General features: G+C 45.5%; 1 protein-coding gene across 1 annotated transcript in view; it reads left to right on the top strand.

Annotated features, from left to right (window-relative positions):
• LOC115120576 (1,4-alpha-glucan-branching enzyme-like) overlaps window positions 1-16469 on the top strand; it is a 234388-nt gene that overhangs the window by 23091 nt on the left and 194828 nt on the right. The window contains exon 2 of the mRNA XM_065024960.1: window positions 13988-14157. Within this exon, the coding sequence (XP_064881032.1) occupies window positions 13988-14157 (170 nt within the window). The remainder of the gene's footprint in view (window positions 1-13987; window positions 14158-16469) is intronic.

The raw sequence follows: 16469 nt of genomic DNA, 5'->3' as shown, positions 1-16469 counted from the left end.
TTCAGAGTTCATTTAATTTTAGTTCAATGTTTCAATGAATTTGTCTGCGCTGTTTGGAGCCCATCTGTACGATTGGTTCATGTTGTAGATTATTGGGCAGTTTTTTTAATGAGTATTGCTGGTAAATTTCAGAAGCACGTTAATCTGACTGGTGTCTGTAGTCTGACAGTGAATGCACTAATGTAGGAGGGGTCTATGTCACTGATGGCATAATTGACTAGGCTTGTCCCAAGAGCTGAGCAGTAAGTAAAGCGACCTAAAAAGACCCCTCTGAGTCTACCATTAGGCATGTACAGGCCTCGACAGAGATGCACTAACTCCTTCCCATTTTTTGTTCAGTATTTGGTCAGGACTGTTTCTATTATTTATAATAGGGCTACTGTACAAGGAGGGGTGTCCAAATATGTTGTGGTTACCTCTGCATCAGTGTAGTCAGGCTCAGAACCTGTTCTTGCATTGAAATCTCCACAAAGAAGCACGTTAGCCTCTGTCTGAAATGTAATGATTTCTGTATGAAAAACTGATCCTCATAATATGATGAATCTGAAGGAGGAGCATAAACTGCACATATGTAAACATCATTGTCACAATAGATTGTACATGTTTTAGCCAAATGTGGTTTTGTATCAGCAATAGATGCTCTGCTGAACGTTCTCTTCCTTGACAGTGTTGTCCTTGCTGGGTCACAGAGGCTGTTGGGGCCTGCTTTTCTCCATCTCCCTGGGTCACAGAGGCTGTTGGGGCCTGCTTTTCTCCATCTCCCTGGGTCACAGAGGCTGTTGGGGCCTGCTTTTCTCCATCTCCCTGGGTCACAGAGGCTGTTGGGGCCTGCTTTTCTCCATCTCCCTGGGTCACAGAGGCTGTTGGGGCCTGCTTTTCTCCATCTCCCTGGGTCACAGAGGCTGTTGGGGCCTGCTTTTCTCCATCTCCCTGGGTCACAGAGGCTGTTGGGGCCTGCTTTTCTCCATCTCCCTGGGTCACAGAGGCTGTTGGGGCCTGCTTTTCTCCATCTCCCTGGGTCACAGAGGCTGTTGGGGCCTGCTTTTCTCCATCTCCCTGGGTCACAGAGGCTGTTGGGGCCTGCTTTTCTCCATCTCCCTGGGTCACAGAGGCTGTTGGGGCCTGCTTTTCTCCATCTCCCTGGGTCACAGAGGCTTTGGGGCCTGCTTTTCTCCATCTCCCTGGGTCACAGAGGCTGTTGGGGCCTGCTTTTCTCCATCTCCCTCTTTTTACTTTCTCCTCAGCTTCTGAAACACATCCTCAAAAGCCCGGAGTCTTGAATCATTGCCTTGTATCAATACAGTACTGTATAAATTGACTGTTTGATATGTGTTGCTCTGGTCAGCTTCTTAAAGAAAAATGCTGATCTGACATCCTGAGGCTGATGCCTCTTTTTCTTTGTTTTTGAGAAAAGGGAAATAGTTGCAAATAACCATTTTCCATATGTGTCCTCGTTTGGTATTAAATAGTTAATTTGTTCTTGGTTTTGCAACTTGTAAAGATGCGTGCATGGTTCTGTCCCATCATTAAACGTTTCTTTTAGCTTTCTGTTGTGTAAACAATTTCCATTGTAATGCTGGTGTTGTTGGCTACAATGTTGCAATATTAGTGTCTTCAGAGAACGGTTTGCTTTCATGTCCTGTCTATCTATTGTGTTGTTAACTAGCTATTTTTTTGTTAGCTTTTGTTTTAGGAGAATCCCTAGTAATTTTTATTTATGTTTTATTTTTCCTTTTTGTAACAAGGCAAGTCAGTTAATTAAGAACAAATTCTTGTTTTCAATGATGCCCTAGGAACAGTGGGTTAAACTGCCTTGTTCAGGGGGCAGAACGACAGATTTTTACCTTGCTTAGCAACTGGTAGACAATCCAGCTAGCTAAAATAGCTGCACAATTTTATAAGATATATATATATATATTTTTTTTTTTTTTTTCCACAATCCTTCATGTGTTGCTTGTTTTGTCTTCCATTCAGTCTTGCAGCTTTCTTTTTGTTTTTACAATCTACTTCACACCATTTCAATATTTGTAGGAGCTCTTTTTTTTCTCCAGCAGCTGCTACTCAATTTGGAACTCTGGAACCTTCTCTCGCTCTGTGTCGTCTCTGTCCTCTCTCTCTCCTCTCTCAAGCTGATTTCTTGGCATAAAAAAAACATTTGCATTTTTAATATTGCCAAAGCAACAATTTGTACAATATACATTGTCATAAAATAATGAAGAATAATGCAAAATGGATGTGGACACAGAGATCACACCTTGAGAGAGAGATACAGAGATCACACCTTGAGAGAGAGAGAGAGGACACAGAGATCACACCTTGAGAGAGAGAGAGAGAGAGAGGACACAGAGATCACACCTTGAGAGAGAGAGGACACAGAGATCACACCTTGAGAGAGAGAGATAGAGAGGACACAGATCACACCTTGAGAGAGAGAGAGAGAGAGGACACAGAGATCACACCTTGAGAGAGAGAGAGAGAGAGAGGACACAGATCACACCTTGAGAGAGAGAGAGAGAGAGAGAGAGGACACAGAGATCACACCTTGAGAGAGAGAGAGAGGGGACACAGATCACACCTTGAGAGAGAGAGAGAGAGAGAGAGGACACAGAGATCACACCTAGAGAGAGAGAGAGAGAGAGAGGACACAGATCACACCTTGAGAGAGAGAGAGACACAGAGATCACACCTTGAGAGAGAGAGAGAGAGAGAGGACACAGAGATCACACCTTGAGAGAGAGGACAGAGATCACACCTTGAGAGAGAGAGAGGACACAGATCACACCTTGAGAGAGAGACAGGACACAGAGATCACACCTTGAGAGAGAGAGAGAGAGGACACAGATCACACCTTGAGAGAGAGAGAGGACACAGAGATCACACCTTGAGAGAGAGAGAGAGAGAGGACACAGAGATCACACCTTGAGAGAGAGAGAGAGAGGACACAGAGATCACACCTTGAGAGAGAGAGAGAGAGAGGACACCGAGATCACACCTTGAGAGAGAGAGAGAGAGAGACACAGAGATCACACCTTGAGAGAGAGAGAGGACACAGAGATCACACCTTGAGAGAGGACACAGATCACACCTTGAGAGAGAGAGAGAGGACACAGATCACACCTTGAGAGAGAGAGAGAGAGGACACAGATCACACCTTGAGAGAGAGAGAGAGGACACAGATCACACCTTGAGAGAGAGAGAGAGGACACAGATCACACCTTGAGAGAGAGAGAGAGAGGATCACAGAGAGAGAGAGAGACACAGATCCACCTTGAGAGAGAGAGGAGGACAGAGATCACACCTTGAGAGAGAGAGAGAGAGAGAGAGGACACACCTTGAGAGATCACACCTTGAGAGAGGACACAGATCACACCTTGAGAGAGAGAGAGACACAGATCACACCTTGAGAGAGAGAGAGGACACAGATCACACCTTGAGAGAGAGAGAGACAGAGATCACACCTTGAGAGAGAGAGAGAGGACAGAGATCACACCTTGAGAGAGAGAGAGAGGACACAGATCACACCTTGAGAGAGAGAGAGGACACAGATCACACCTTGAGAGAGAGAGAGAGGACAGAGATCACACCTTGAGAGAGAGAGAGGACAGAGATCACACCTTGAGAGAGAGAGAGAGGACACAGAGATCACACCTTGAGAGAGAGAGAGGACACAGATCACACCTTGAGAGAGAGAGAGAGAGAGGACAGAGATCACACCTTGAGAGAGAGGACACAGATCACACCTTGAGAGAGAGAGAGAGGACACAGATCACACCTTGAGAGAGAGAGAGAGGACACAGATCACACCTTGAGAGAGAGAGAGAGGACACAGAGATCACACCTTGAGAGAGAGCGAGAGGACACAGAGATCACACCTTGAGAGAGAGAGAGAGGACAGAGATCACACCTTGAGAGAGAGAGAGAGGACACAGATCACACCTTGAGAGAGAGAGAGAGGACACAGATCACACCTTGAGAGGGAGAGAGGACACAGATCACACCTTGAGAGAGAGAGAGAGGACACAGATCACACCTTGAGAGAGAGAGAGGACACAGAGATCACACCTTGAGAGGGAGCGAGAGGAGAAACAGAGGACAGTCAGAGGCTGGCCTAATTGTATTACTCGTTATTACTAATAAGCAGGTGAGGGGAAGTTTAGATTTTGTGTTAGCAGCAAGTTTAGGGAAATCAGATGTCTTTTAGTATATGTCCCAAATAGCACCCTATTTCTTATTTAGTGGGGCTCTGGTCAAAAGTAGTGCACTATATATGGAATAGGGTGTGATTTGGAATGGAACCTTGAAGTCACCTTGAATGTGATTGTGATGCGGGGTCTGATCTTGATGGTTATGTCCCAATTGGGGCACTATTCCTTACATTAGTGCACTAGTTTTGACAGAACCTTATTCCTTACATAGTGCACTACTTTTGACCAGGGCCCATAGGGCATGTTCAGGGCTCTGCCCTAAAGTAGCGCACTGTATAGGTAATAGGGTGCAATTTGAGACACACACACACACACTGTCTTCTCATCTCTTGTCTAATCATGCCAGCAGGGCCAGAAGAAGAGGTTCTAGATTAGCAGGACTATAGAAACACACAGCACCCAGCCAGCCAGACTATCCCCCCCAGCACTTAGTTTGTTCTAATCATAACCATGACTATTAATGCAGAGCCAGGAGCCATCCTTAACTGAATCCTCCTCACCTCTCCTCATCTCCTTGTCCTCTGGAAAGGCTCTCCACAGGGCTGCCAGAACATGTATTCTGAAATGGTGACACCGCAGGTATGGGAGCACTAAGCATTGTTATCGATTTGAGATTCAGAGTGGAGAGCGACAGAGAGTGGAGTCGGGGAGGAAGGGATGAGGGAGAGCATGCAGAGAAAAAACGAGGAGAGTGTTTTTCATCCAGCTGGCTAGGACAATCTGATCCTGCAGGGGACATTCTGATCCTGCAGGGGACCATCTGATCTGGACAGCAGCTGGCTAGGATACTCTCTCCTCTCTGTAGACTATAGGGCATCCTGCAGGGAGAATCTGATCTGGACAGCAGCTGGAAAGGAGGAACTAACATGATAAATGATGATGATGAAGAAGTTAGTTTATACTCTCCAGTGTCAAAATAAACCAACGGTTTAGCTGGTCAGCCACAACATAGTGACATGGTGATGTCATGTAGGACTATTTAACTACTGTGGCCCCTTTGCATTTTTCCTATGTTGTTGGCTTACAACCTGGAATTAAAATGGATTTCTGGGGGGGGGTTGTATCATCATTTGATTTACACAACATGCTTACCACTTTGAAGATGCAAATGTTTTTTTATTGTGAAACGAATAAGACCAAAAAACAGAATAGTTAGGCACGGTCAAGTTTTTCACCCTCCCAATGTCAATACTTTGTAGAGCCACCTTTTACAGCAATTACAGCTGCAAGTCTCTATAAGCTTGGTACATCTAGCCACTGGGATTTTTGCCCATTCTTCAGGGCAAAACTGCTCCAGCTCCTTCAAGTTGGATGGATTCCGCTGGTGTACAGATTGCTGTCATACCACAGATTCTCAATTGGATTGAGATCTAGGCTTTGACTAGGCCGTTCCAAGATATTTAAAGGTTTCCCCTTAAACCACTCGAGTGTTGCTTTAGCAGTATGCTTAGGGTCATTGTCCTGCTGGAAGGTGAACCTCTGTCCCAGTCTCAAATCTCTGGAAGACTGAAACAGGTTTCCCTCAAGTATTTGCCTGTATTTAGTGCCACCCATCATTCCTTCAATTCTGTCCGGTTTCCTAGTCCCTGCCGATGAAAACCATCCCCACAGCATGATGCTGCCACCACCATGCTTCACTGTGGGGATGATATTCTCTGGGTGATGAGGTGTTGGGTTTGTGCCAGACATAGCATTTTCCTTGATGACCAAAAAGCTACATTTTAGTCTCATCTGACCAGAGTACCTTCTTTCATATGTTTGAGAGTCTCCCACATGCCTTTTGGTGAACACCAAATTTGTTTACTTATTTTTTTCTTTAAGCAATGGCATTTTTCTGGCCACTCTTCCACTAAGCCCAGCTCTGTGGAGTATATGGCTTAAAGTGGTCCTATGGACAGATACTCCAATCTCCGTTGTGGAGCTTTGCAGCTCCTTCAGGGTTATCTTTGGTCTCTTTGTTGCCTCTCTGATTAATGCCCTTGCCTGGTCTGTGAGTTTTGGTGGGCGGCCCTCTCTTGGCAGGTTTGTTGTGGTGCCATGTTCTTTCCATGTTTTAAATAATGGATTTAATTGGTGCGCCGTGGGAAAAAATGTTTGTGATATTTTTTTGTAACTCAAACCCGATCTGTACTTCTCCACATCTTTGTCCCTGACCTGTTTGGAGAGCTCCTTGGTCTTCATAGGGCCACTTACTTGGTGGTGTCCCCTGCTTAGTGGTGTTGCAGACTCTGCGGCCTTTCAGAATGTGTGTGTGTGTGTGTGTGTGTGTGTGTGTGTGTGTGTATACTGAGATCATGTGACATTAGATTGCACACAGGTGAACTTTATTTAACTATTTATGTGACATCTGAAGGTAATTGATTGGCACAGATTAGAGGTCGACCGATTTAATCGGAATGGCCGATTTTTATTTAGGTTTTTAGAGTTTTCATAACAATCGGAAATTGGTATTTTTGGACACAGATTATTATATTTTTTAACACCTTTATTTAATCTTTTAACTACTTAAATATATTTTTTACCTTGTCAGCTTGGGGATTCAATCTTGCAGCCCTACGGTTAACTAGTCCAACGCTCTAACCACCTGCCTCTCATTGCACTCCACAAGGAGCCTGCCTGTTACGCGAATGCAGTAGAAGCCAAGGTAAGTTTCCAGCTAGCATTAAACTTATCTGATAAAAACCAATCAATCAATCAATCAATCAATCAATTAATCATAATCACTAGTTAACGATGCTGTGCGTATTCGTGAAAAAGGACTGTCCTTGCTCCAATGTGTACCTAACCATAAACATCAATGCCTTTCTTAAAATCAATACACAGAAGTATATATTTTTAAACATGCATATTTAGCTAAAAGAAATCCAGGTTAGCAGGCAATATTAACCAGGTGAAATTGTGTCATTTCTGTCACGTTCCTGACCTTATTTCCTTTGTTTTGTCTTTTATTTAGTTGGTCAGGACGTGGGCTGGGTGGGTATAGTCTATGTTAGGTTTGTCTGATTGGCCTGATATGGTTCTCAATCAGAGGCAGGTGTTTTGCATTGTCTCTGATTGGGAACCATATTAAGGTAGCCTGTTTTCACTTTTGTTGGTGGGTGATTGCGTTCATGTATTCTATGTTCACAAGTTCAGGACTGTAGCTTCGTCGGTTTTCGTCTGTTTATTGTTTTTTGTTCGTATTGAAAAAGTATTCCACTAAATATGGCAACGTACCACGCTGCGCTTTGGTCCTCCTCTCCTTCCACCGACGAGAGTCGTTACAACATAGTCAGGTTATATGCAACCGTTTGGTCCTCTTCTCCTTCCACCGACGAGAGTCGTTACAACAGAGTCCGGTTATATGCAACCGTTTGGTCCTCCTCTCCTTCCACCAACGAGAGTCGTTACAACAGAGTCCGGTTATATGCAACCGTTTGGTCCTCTTCTCCTTCCACCGACGAGAGTCGTTACAACATAGTCCGGTTATATGCAACCGTTTGGTCCTCCTCTCCTTCCACCGACGAGAGTCGTTACAACAGAGTCCGGTTATATGCAACCGTTTGGTCCTCCTCTCCTTCCACCGACGAGAGTCGTTACAACAGAGTCCGGTTATATGCAACCGTTTGGTCCTCCTCTCCTTCCACCGACGAGAGTCGTTACAACAGAGTCCGGTTATATGCAACCGTTTGGTCCTCTTCTCCTTCCACCGACGAGAGTCGTTACAACAGAGTCCGGTTATATGCAACCGTTTGGTCCTCCTCTCCTTCCACCGACGAGAGTCGTTACAACAGAGTCCGGTTATATGCAACCGTTTGGGCCGCCTAATTTGCCAGAATATTACGTAATTATGACATGACATTGCACAACCTTCAATGTTAACAGGAATATTTAGACTGATGGATGCCACCCGTTAGATAAAATACGTAACGGATCCGTATTTCACTGAAAGAATAAACGTCTTGTTTTCGAGTTGATAGTTTCCGGATTCGACCATATTAATGACCGAAGGCTCGTATTTCTGTGTGTTGTTATGTCATAATTAAGTCTATGATTTGATAGAGCAGTCTGACTGAGCGATGGTAGGCAGCAGCAGGCTCTTAAGTATTCATTCAAACAGCACTTCGTTGTGCGTCAAGCATTGCGTTGTTTATGACTTCAAGCCTATCAACTCCCGAGATTAGGCTGGTGTAACCGATGTGAAATGGCTAGCTAGTTAGCGGGGTGCGTGCTAATAGTTTCAAACATCACTCGCTCTGAGACTTGGAGTAGTTGTTCTGTATGGGTAACGATGCTTCGAGGGTGGATGTTGTCGATGTGTTGGTGGTACGAGCCCAGGTAGGGGTGAGGAGAGGGACGGAAGCTGTATTGTTACACTGGCAATACTAAAGTGCCTATAAGAATATCCAATAGTCAAAGGTTAATGAAATACAAATGGTATAGAGAGAAATAGTCCTATAATTCCTATAATAACTACAACCTAAAACTTCTTACCTGGGAATATTGAAGACTCATGTTAAAAGGAACCACCATCTTTCATATGTTCTCATGTTCTGAGCAAGGAACTTAAATGTTAGCTTTCTTACATGGCACATATTGCACTTTTACTTTATTCTCCAACACTTTGTTTTTGCATTATTTAAACCAAATTGAACATGTTTCATTATTTATTTGAGGCTAAATGGATTTTATTGATGTATTATATTAAGTTAATAAGTGTTCATTCAGTATTGTTGTAATTGTCATTATTCCAAATGTATTAAAAAAATTGTCAGACCAATCGGCATCGGCTTTTTTTTTGGTCCTCCTATAATTGGTATCGGTATCAGCGTTGAAAAATCATACTCGGTCGACCTCCACACCAGATCTTATTTAGGTACTTCATAGTAAAGGGGGGAATAGATATGCACACACCTTTTTTATTTATTTTTGGAAACAAGTAATTTTTTTCACTTCACCAATTTGGACTATTTTGTGTATGTCCATTACATGAAATACAAATAAAAATCTATTTAAATTACAGGTTGTAATGCAACAAAATAGGAAAAACACCAAGGGGGTGAATTCTTTCGCAAGGCACTGTAGTGACATGGTGTCCTGGTGACATGGTGTCCTGGTAATGTAGTGACATGGTGTCCTGCTAATGTAGTGACATGGTGTCCTGGTGACATGGTGTCCTGGTGACATGGTGTCCTGGTAATGTAGTGACATGGTGTCCTGGTAATGTAGTGACATGGTGTCCTGGCGACATGGTGTCCTGGTGACATGGTGTCCTGGTGACGTAGTGACATGGTGTCCTGGTAATGTAGTGACATGGTGTCCTGGTGACATGGTGTCCTGGTAATGTAGTGACATGGTGTCCTGGCGACATGGTGTCCTGGCGGCATGATGGCATGGTGTCCTGGTAATGTAGTGACATGGTGTCCTGGTGACATGGTGTCCTGGTAATGTAGTGACATGGTGTCCTGGTAATGTAATGACATGGTGTCCTGGTAATGTAGTGACATGGTGTCCTGGTGACATGGTGTCCTGGTAATGTAGTGACATGGTGTCCTGTTGGCATGGTGTCCTGGCGGCATGATGGCATGGTGTCCTGGCGACATGGTGACCCCGTACGGGAGAGCTTATAGGGACATATTCGGGTAGATATCGTTTGATTAAAAATAATATATGAATTAAAACACATGTAAGAGCATAACTGCCTTTACACAGTAACGGTGACTAAAATTAGGATCATTTTTGTGAGCAGTGTCTATGGCTTATAGCATGTTGATGTGTGGCAGGTGTTAAAATATGAATGCTCTTTGCAAGACAGCCTATCCATCTTGTATAATGATGTTCATGTATTGATTTTGAATGCCCTCGAATGCGGTCCAAGGTAAAGCAAGAGGCTACTCAGATAGATCTACATTTTAGACTGAATACTATATATGGGGTTGATATTGCAACAACCACGTCCGCATATAGCTCACCAACCTCTTGGCTATAGCATTAATATTGTGTTTGTGTGTGTTACATTGACTGTGTTCTAAGCCTACCTATAGCCTCCATGTAGGGCAGTCTACCCAGCTATAGCTAGCCTCCATTTAGGGCAGTCTACCCAGCTATAGCTAGCCTCCATGTAGGGCAGTCTACCCAGCTATAGCTAGCCTCCATTTAGGGCAGTCTACCCAGCTATAGCTAGCCTCCATTTAGGGCAGTCTACCCAGCTATAGCTAGCCTCCATTTAGGGCAGTCTACCCAGCTATAGCTAGCCTCCATTTAGGGCAGTCTACCCAGCTATAGCTAGCCTCCATTTAGGGCAGTCTACCCAGCTATAGCTAGCCTCCATTTAGGGCAGTCTACCCAGCTATAGCTAGCCTCCATTTTAGGGCAGTCTACCCAGCTATAGCTAGCCTCCATTTTGGGGCAGTCTACCCAGCTATAGCTAGCCTCCATTTTGGGGCAGTCTACCCAGCTATAGCTAGCCTCCATTTTAGGGCAGTCTACCCAGCTATAGCTAGCCTCCATTTAGGGCAGTCTACCCAGCTATAGCTAGCCTCCATTTAGGGCAGTCTACCCAGCTATAGCTAGCCTCCATTTTAGGGCAGTCTACCCAGCTATAGCTAGCCTCCATTTTAGGGCAGTCTACCCAGCTATAGCTAGCCTCCATTTTAGGGCAGTCTACCCAGCTATAGCTAGCCTCCATTTTAGGGCAGTCTACCCAGCTATAGCTAGCCTCCATTTTAGGGCAGTCTACCCAGCTATAGCTAGCCTCCATTTTAGGGCAGTCTACCCAGCTATAGCTAGCCTCCATTTTAGGGCAGTCTACCCAGCTATAGCTAGCCTCCATTTTAGGGCAGTCTACCCAGCTATAGCTAGCCTCCATTTAGGGCAGTCTACCCAGCTATAGGTAGCCTCCATTTAGGGCAGTCTACCCAGCTATTGCTAGCCTCCATTTACGGCAGTCTACCCAGCTATAGCTAGCCTCCATTTAGGGCAGTCTACCCAGCTATAGCTAGCCTCCATTTTAGGGCAGTCTACCCAGCTATAGCTAGCCTCCATTTTAGGGCAGTCTACCCAGCTATAGCTAGCCTCCATTTTGGGGCAGTCTACCCAGCTATAGCTAGCCTCCATTTTAGGGCAGTCTACCCAGCTATAGCTAGCCTCCATTTTAGGGCAGTCTACCCAGCTATAGCTAGCCTCCATTTAGGGCAGTCTACCCAGCTATAGCTAGCCTCCATTTAGGGCAGTCTACCCAGCTATAGCTAGCCTCCATTTAGGGCAGTCTACCCAGCTATAGCTAGCCTCCATTTAGGGCAGTCTACCCAGCTATAGCTAGCCTCCATTTTAGGGCAGTCTACCCAGCTATAGCTAGCCTCCATTTTAGGGCAGTCTACCCAGCTATAGCTAGCCTCCATTTAGGGCAGTCTACCCAGCTATTGCTAGCCTCCATTTACGGCAGTCTACCCAGCTATAGCTAGTCTCCATTTAGGGCAGTCTACCCAGCTTTAGCTAGCCTCCATTTAGGGCAGTCTACCCAGCTATAGCTAGCCTCCATTTTAGGGCAGTCTACCCAGCTATAGCTAGCCTCCATTTTAGGGCAGTCTACCCAGCTATAGCTAGCCTCCATTTTAGGGCAGTCTACCCAGCTATAGCTAGCCTCCATTTTAGGGCAGTCTACCCAGCTATAGCTAGCCTCCATTTTAGGGCAGTCTACCCAGCTATAGCTAGCCTCCATTTTAGGGCAGTCTACCCAGCTATAGCTAGCCTCCATTTTAGGGCAGTCTACCCAGCTATAGCTAGCCTCCATTTTAGGGCAGTCTACCCAGCTATAGCTAGCCTCCATTTAGGGCAGTCTACCCAGCTATAGGTAGCCTCCATTTAGGGCAGTCTACCCAGCTATTGCTAGCCTCCATTTACGGCAGTCTACCCAGCTATAGCTAGCCTCCATTTTAAATGGTACTTTACAAGCAAAGTATTTCTGTTTAGTGAGACAGTCAGATCAGAGGCAGTAGGGATGACCAGGGACGTTCTCTGTTTAGTGAGTCCTCCAGATCAGAGGCAGTAGAGATGACCAGGGATGTTCTCTGTTTAGTGAGTCCACCAGATCAGAGGCAGTAGGGAGGATCAGGGATCTTCTCTGTTTAGTGAGTCCTCCAGATCAGAGACTAGTAGGGATGACCAGGGATGTTCTCTGTTTAGTGAGTCCTCCAGATCAGAGACTAGTAGGGATGGCCAGGGATGTTCTCTGTTTAGTGAGTCCACCAGATCAGAGGCAGTAGGGAGGATCAGGGATGTTCTCTGTTTAGTGAGTCCTCCAGATCAGAGATTAGTAGGGATGACCAGGGATGTTCTCTGTTTAGTGAGTACTCCAGATCAGAGACTAGTAGGGATGACCAGGGATGTTCTCTGTTTAGTGAGTCCTCCAGATCAGAGACTAGTAGGGATGACCAGGGTTGTTCTCTGTTTAGTGAGTCCACCAGATCAGAGACTAGTAGGGATGACCAGCGTTGTTCTCTGTTTAGCGAGTCAGTCAGATCAGAGGCTGTAGGGAGGATCAGGGATGTTCTCTGTTTAGTGAGTCCTCCAGATCAGAGACTAGTAGGGATGACCAGGGTTGTTCTCTGTTTAGTGAGTCCTCCAGATCAGAGACTAGTAGGGATGACCAGGGTTGTTCTCTGTTTAGTGAGTCCACCAGATCAGAGCCAGTAGGGATGACCAGGGTTGTTCTCTGTTTAGCGAGTCAGTCAGATCAGAGGCTGTAGGGATGACCAGGGATGTTCTCTTGATAAGTGTGTGAATTTGACTATTTTAGTGTTCCACTGTCTCATGTTGACTCCAATGGTTCCCACAGTTGTCAAGTTGGCTGGATGTCCTTTGGGTGGTGGATGTGGGATGCAACCATATGTGGAATGCAACCATAGACTGATCAACACATCTCCTATAGTCTTGTGACGCCTGAACACTGGTCAACACATCTCCTATAGTCTTGTGACGCCTGAACACTGGTCAACACATCTCCTATAGTCTTGTGTCACCTGAACACTGATCAACACATCTCCTATAGTCTTGTGTCACCTGAACACTGGTCAACACATCTCCTATAGTCCTGTGTCACCTGAACACTGATCAACACATCTCCGATAGTCCTGTGACACCTGAACACTGATCAACACATCTCCTATAGTCTTGTGACGCCTGAACACTGGTCAACACATCTCCTATAGTCCTGTGACACCTGAACACTGATCAACACATCTCCTATAGTCCTGTGTCACCTGAACACTGATCAACACATCTCCTATAGTCTTGTGTCACCTGAACACTGGTCAACACATCTCCTATAGTCCTGTGACGCCTTGACACTGATCAACACATCTCCGATAGTCCTGTGACACCTGAACACTGATCAACACATCTCCGATAGTCCTGTGACACCTGAACACTGATCAACACATCTCCTATAGTCCTGTGACGCCTGAACACTGATCAACACATCTCCTATAGTCCTGTGACGCCTGAACACTGATCAACACAGCTCTAGTATTTTAGGTCTTGGCCTGAGTCATTAATATTGCTTCCTATTTACTGTTATTGACCATGCTGATTCTATCCATGATTTAGTTGAGGGGAGTTGTGATCTTTCCCAGTTCCTTCTCTGTTATTAACGACACTCTCTCTGTCTGTCTGTCTGTCTCTTGCTCTCTCTCTCTCCTCTCTCCTCTGTGTCTGTCTGTATGTGTCCCCTTCTCTCTTCTCTCTCTCTCTGTGTGTCTCTCTCTCTGTGTGTCTCTCTCTCTCTCTCTCTCTGTGTCTCTCAGGTATGGGCTGTTTGAGAAGCGTCTGTTCCTTCTGGAGGAGGCAGAAGGGGGCTTTGATCAGTTCACTAGAAGCTACAGGACCTTTGGCGTGAACCGCATGGCTGACAACAGACTGGTGTTGAGGGAGTGGGCCCCAGCCGCGGAGGCCCTGTTCCTTACTGGAGACTTCAGTGAGTACTGTAGCAGACACACACACACAGAGGGAAACACATACACAGAGAGAGAGAGAGAGAGACAGCGATAAAGAAAGAGAGAGTAAGAGCGAGAGAGGGAGAGAGGAAAGGTTCCATCGGTAGCTGTCTGTAGGAACGGTGCATAATGACCCACTCCAACTGCATCAGGTCAGTCAGTACAAACGGGTCTCCTGAGGAAATAAATAGCTGTTGTGATGCTGTTATTACCCATCTGTTTCCCTTGTGATGCTGTTATTACCCATCTGTTTCCTTTGTGATGCTGTTATTACCCATCTGTTTCCCTTGTGATGCTGTTATTACCCATCTGTTTCCCTTGTGATGCTGTTATTACCCATCTGTTTCCTTTGTGATGCTGTTATTACCCATCTGTTTCCCTTGTGATGCTGTTATTACCCATCTGTTTCCCTTTCCCTTGTGATGCTGTCATTACCCATCTGTTTCCCTTGTGATGCTGTTATTACCCATCTGTTTCCCTTGTGATGCTGTTATTACCCATCGGTTTCCCTTTCCCTAGTGATGCTGTTATTACCATCTGTTTCCCTTGTGATGCTGTTATTACCCATCTGTTTCCCTTTCCCTTGTGATGCTGTTTTTATATAATTGGAGGTTTGACCTGATCTGTCCTAACTGTAGTTTGGATGTTAACTTTATTGATAGATACCCTTGAAGTTGGTGTTTTTAGTAAATAGTTGAAAACAAAGGCAACAGTATATTTTCCTGAAGGGGTTTTCAAAACACACACACACACACACACACAAACAAATAAATCATGATTGGTTCAGCCTTTGTTCTGTTAGAAGTACTCTCTGAGCTCTCTTCCCTTTGGCCTCTACTTTGAAGGTAGACTGATACAGAATGTTCTGACTGGCATGCTTCATACTTAGGCACGGGGAAAAAAAGGAGTTGATTAATTGATGAGCAGCTCAAGCAGAGGTTGACCCTTTGGTTCTAGAAAACACCTGGAGAAAAGTACAGGTTACAGAGTATCTGTTCAGCTGAATCTGCTACACATCCTCTTTCTCGAGTCCTCTTTCCTTGATTCCTCACATCCCCTCACCTCCTTCTCAAAACCCATTGGAGAAGAAGTTACGAGGGAAGTGACCTTTTCATACTGTTCAGAAGGATGCAAGGAATCACAGAAAGACCAGTAGAGAGTGCAGGCTCATAGAACTCTGGTCTAAAGTAGTGCACTATAATAGGGAATAGGGTGCCATAGGGCTCTGGTCTAAAGTCGTGCACTATATAGGGAATAGGGTGCCATTTCCTTTCTATATCTTCATTAGGAGTTTTCGTTTATTCTTTCTTCTGCCCAACTAATGAAGGACCATTAGATGATTACATTACATCTCATTAGAAATTACTAGTTTGTAGATTTCCTCATTTTGTTAATGGACAATTACACATCCAAAATAATCAAGAAAGCTAATATTCATGTTTTTAAAAAATCTTGTGGCCCAATGAAATCACTTAACGAGGCAATTAACAGACGTTTTAATTAGAAGACCATAAATGAGTTGTTGAGGAGTAAAGCGTCATGTGAACAGACTGCAGTAGGCAGGCTGGGGACACACACTGCTGCTGTTCTGTCCTGCTGCTCTTCTGTCCTGCTGCTCTTCTGTCCTGCTGCTCTTCTGTCCTGCTGCTGTCCTGCTGCTGTTCTGTCCTGCTGCTCTTCTGTCCTGCTGCTCTTCTGTCCCCCTGCTGCTGTCCTGCTGCTGTCCTGCTGCTCTTCTGTCCTGCTGCTGTCCTGCTGCTGTCCTGCTGCTCTTCTGTCCTGCTGCTCTTCTGTCCTGCTGCTCTTCTGTCCTGCTGCTCTTCTGTCCCGCTGCTGCTGTTCTGTCCCCCTGCTGCTGTCCTGCTGCTGTTCTGTCCTGCTGCTGTTCTGTCCTGCTGCTGTTCTGTCCTGCTGCTGTTCTGTCCTGCTGCTCTGCTGTTCTGTCCTGCTGCTCTGCTGTTCTGTCCTGCTGCTCTGCTGTTCTGTCCTGCTGCTCTGCTGTTCTGTCCTGCTGCTCTGCTGTTCTGTCCTGCTGTTCTGTCCTGCTGCTCTGCTGTCCTGCTGCTCTTCTGTCCTGCTGCTCTTCTGTCCTGCTGCTCTTCTGTTCTGTCCTGCTCTTCTGTCCTGCTGCTGTTCTGTCCCGCTGCTGTTCTGTCCCGCTGCTCTTCTGTCCCGCTGCTCTTCTGTCCCGCTGCTCTTCTGTCCCCCTGCTCTTCTGTCCCCCTGCTGCTGTCCTGCTGCTGTTCTGTTCTGCTGCTGTTCTGTTCTGTCCTGCTGCTCTTCTGTTCTGTCC

The sequence above is a fragment of the Oncorhynchus nerka genome, linkage group LG11 (genome assembly GCF_034236695.1).
Source record: "Oncorhynchus nerka isolate Pitt River linkage group LG11, Oner_Uvic_2.0, whole genome shotgun sequence".
NCBI classification, from domain to species: domain Eukaryota; kingdom Metazoa; phylum Chordata; class Actinopteri; order Salmoniformes; family Salmonidae; genus Oncorhynchus; species Oncorhynchus nerka.
The sequence above is the reverse complement of the archived record's forward strand: the minus strand, read 5'-3'. Positions and strand labels throughout refer to the sequence as shown.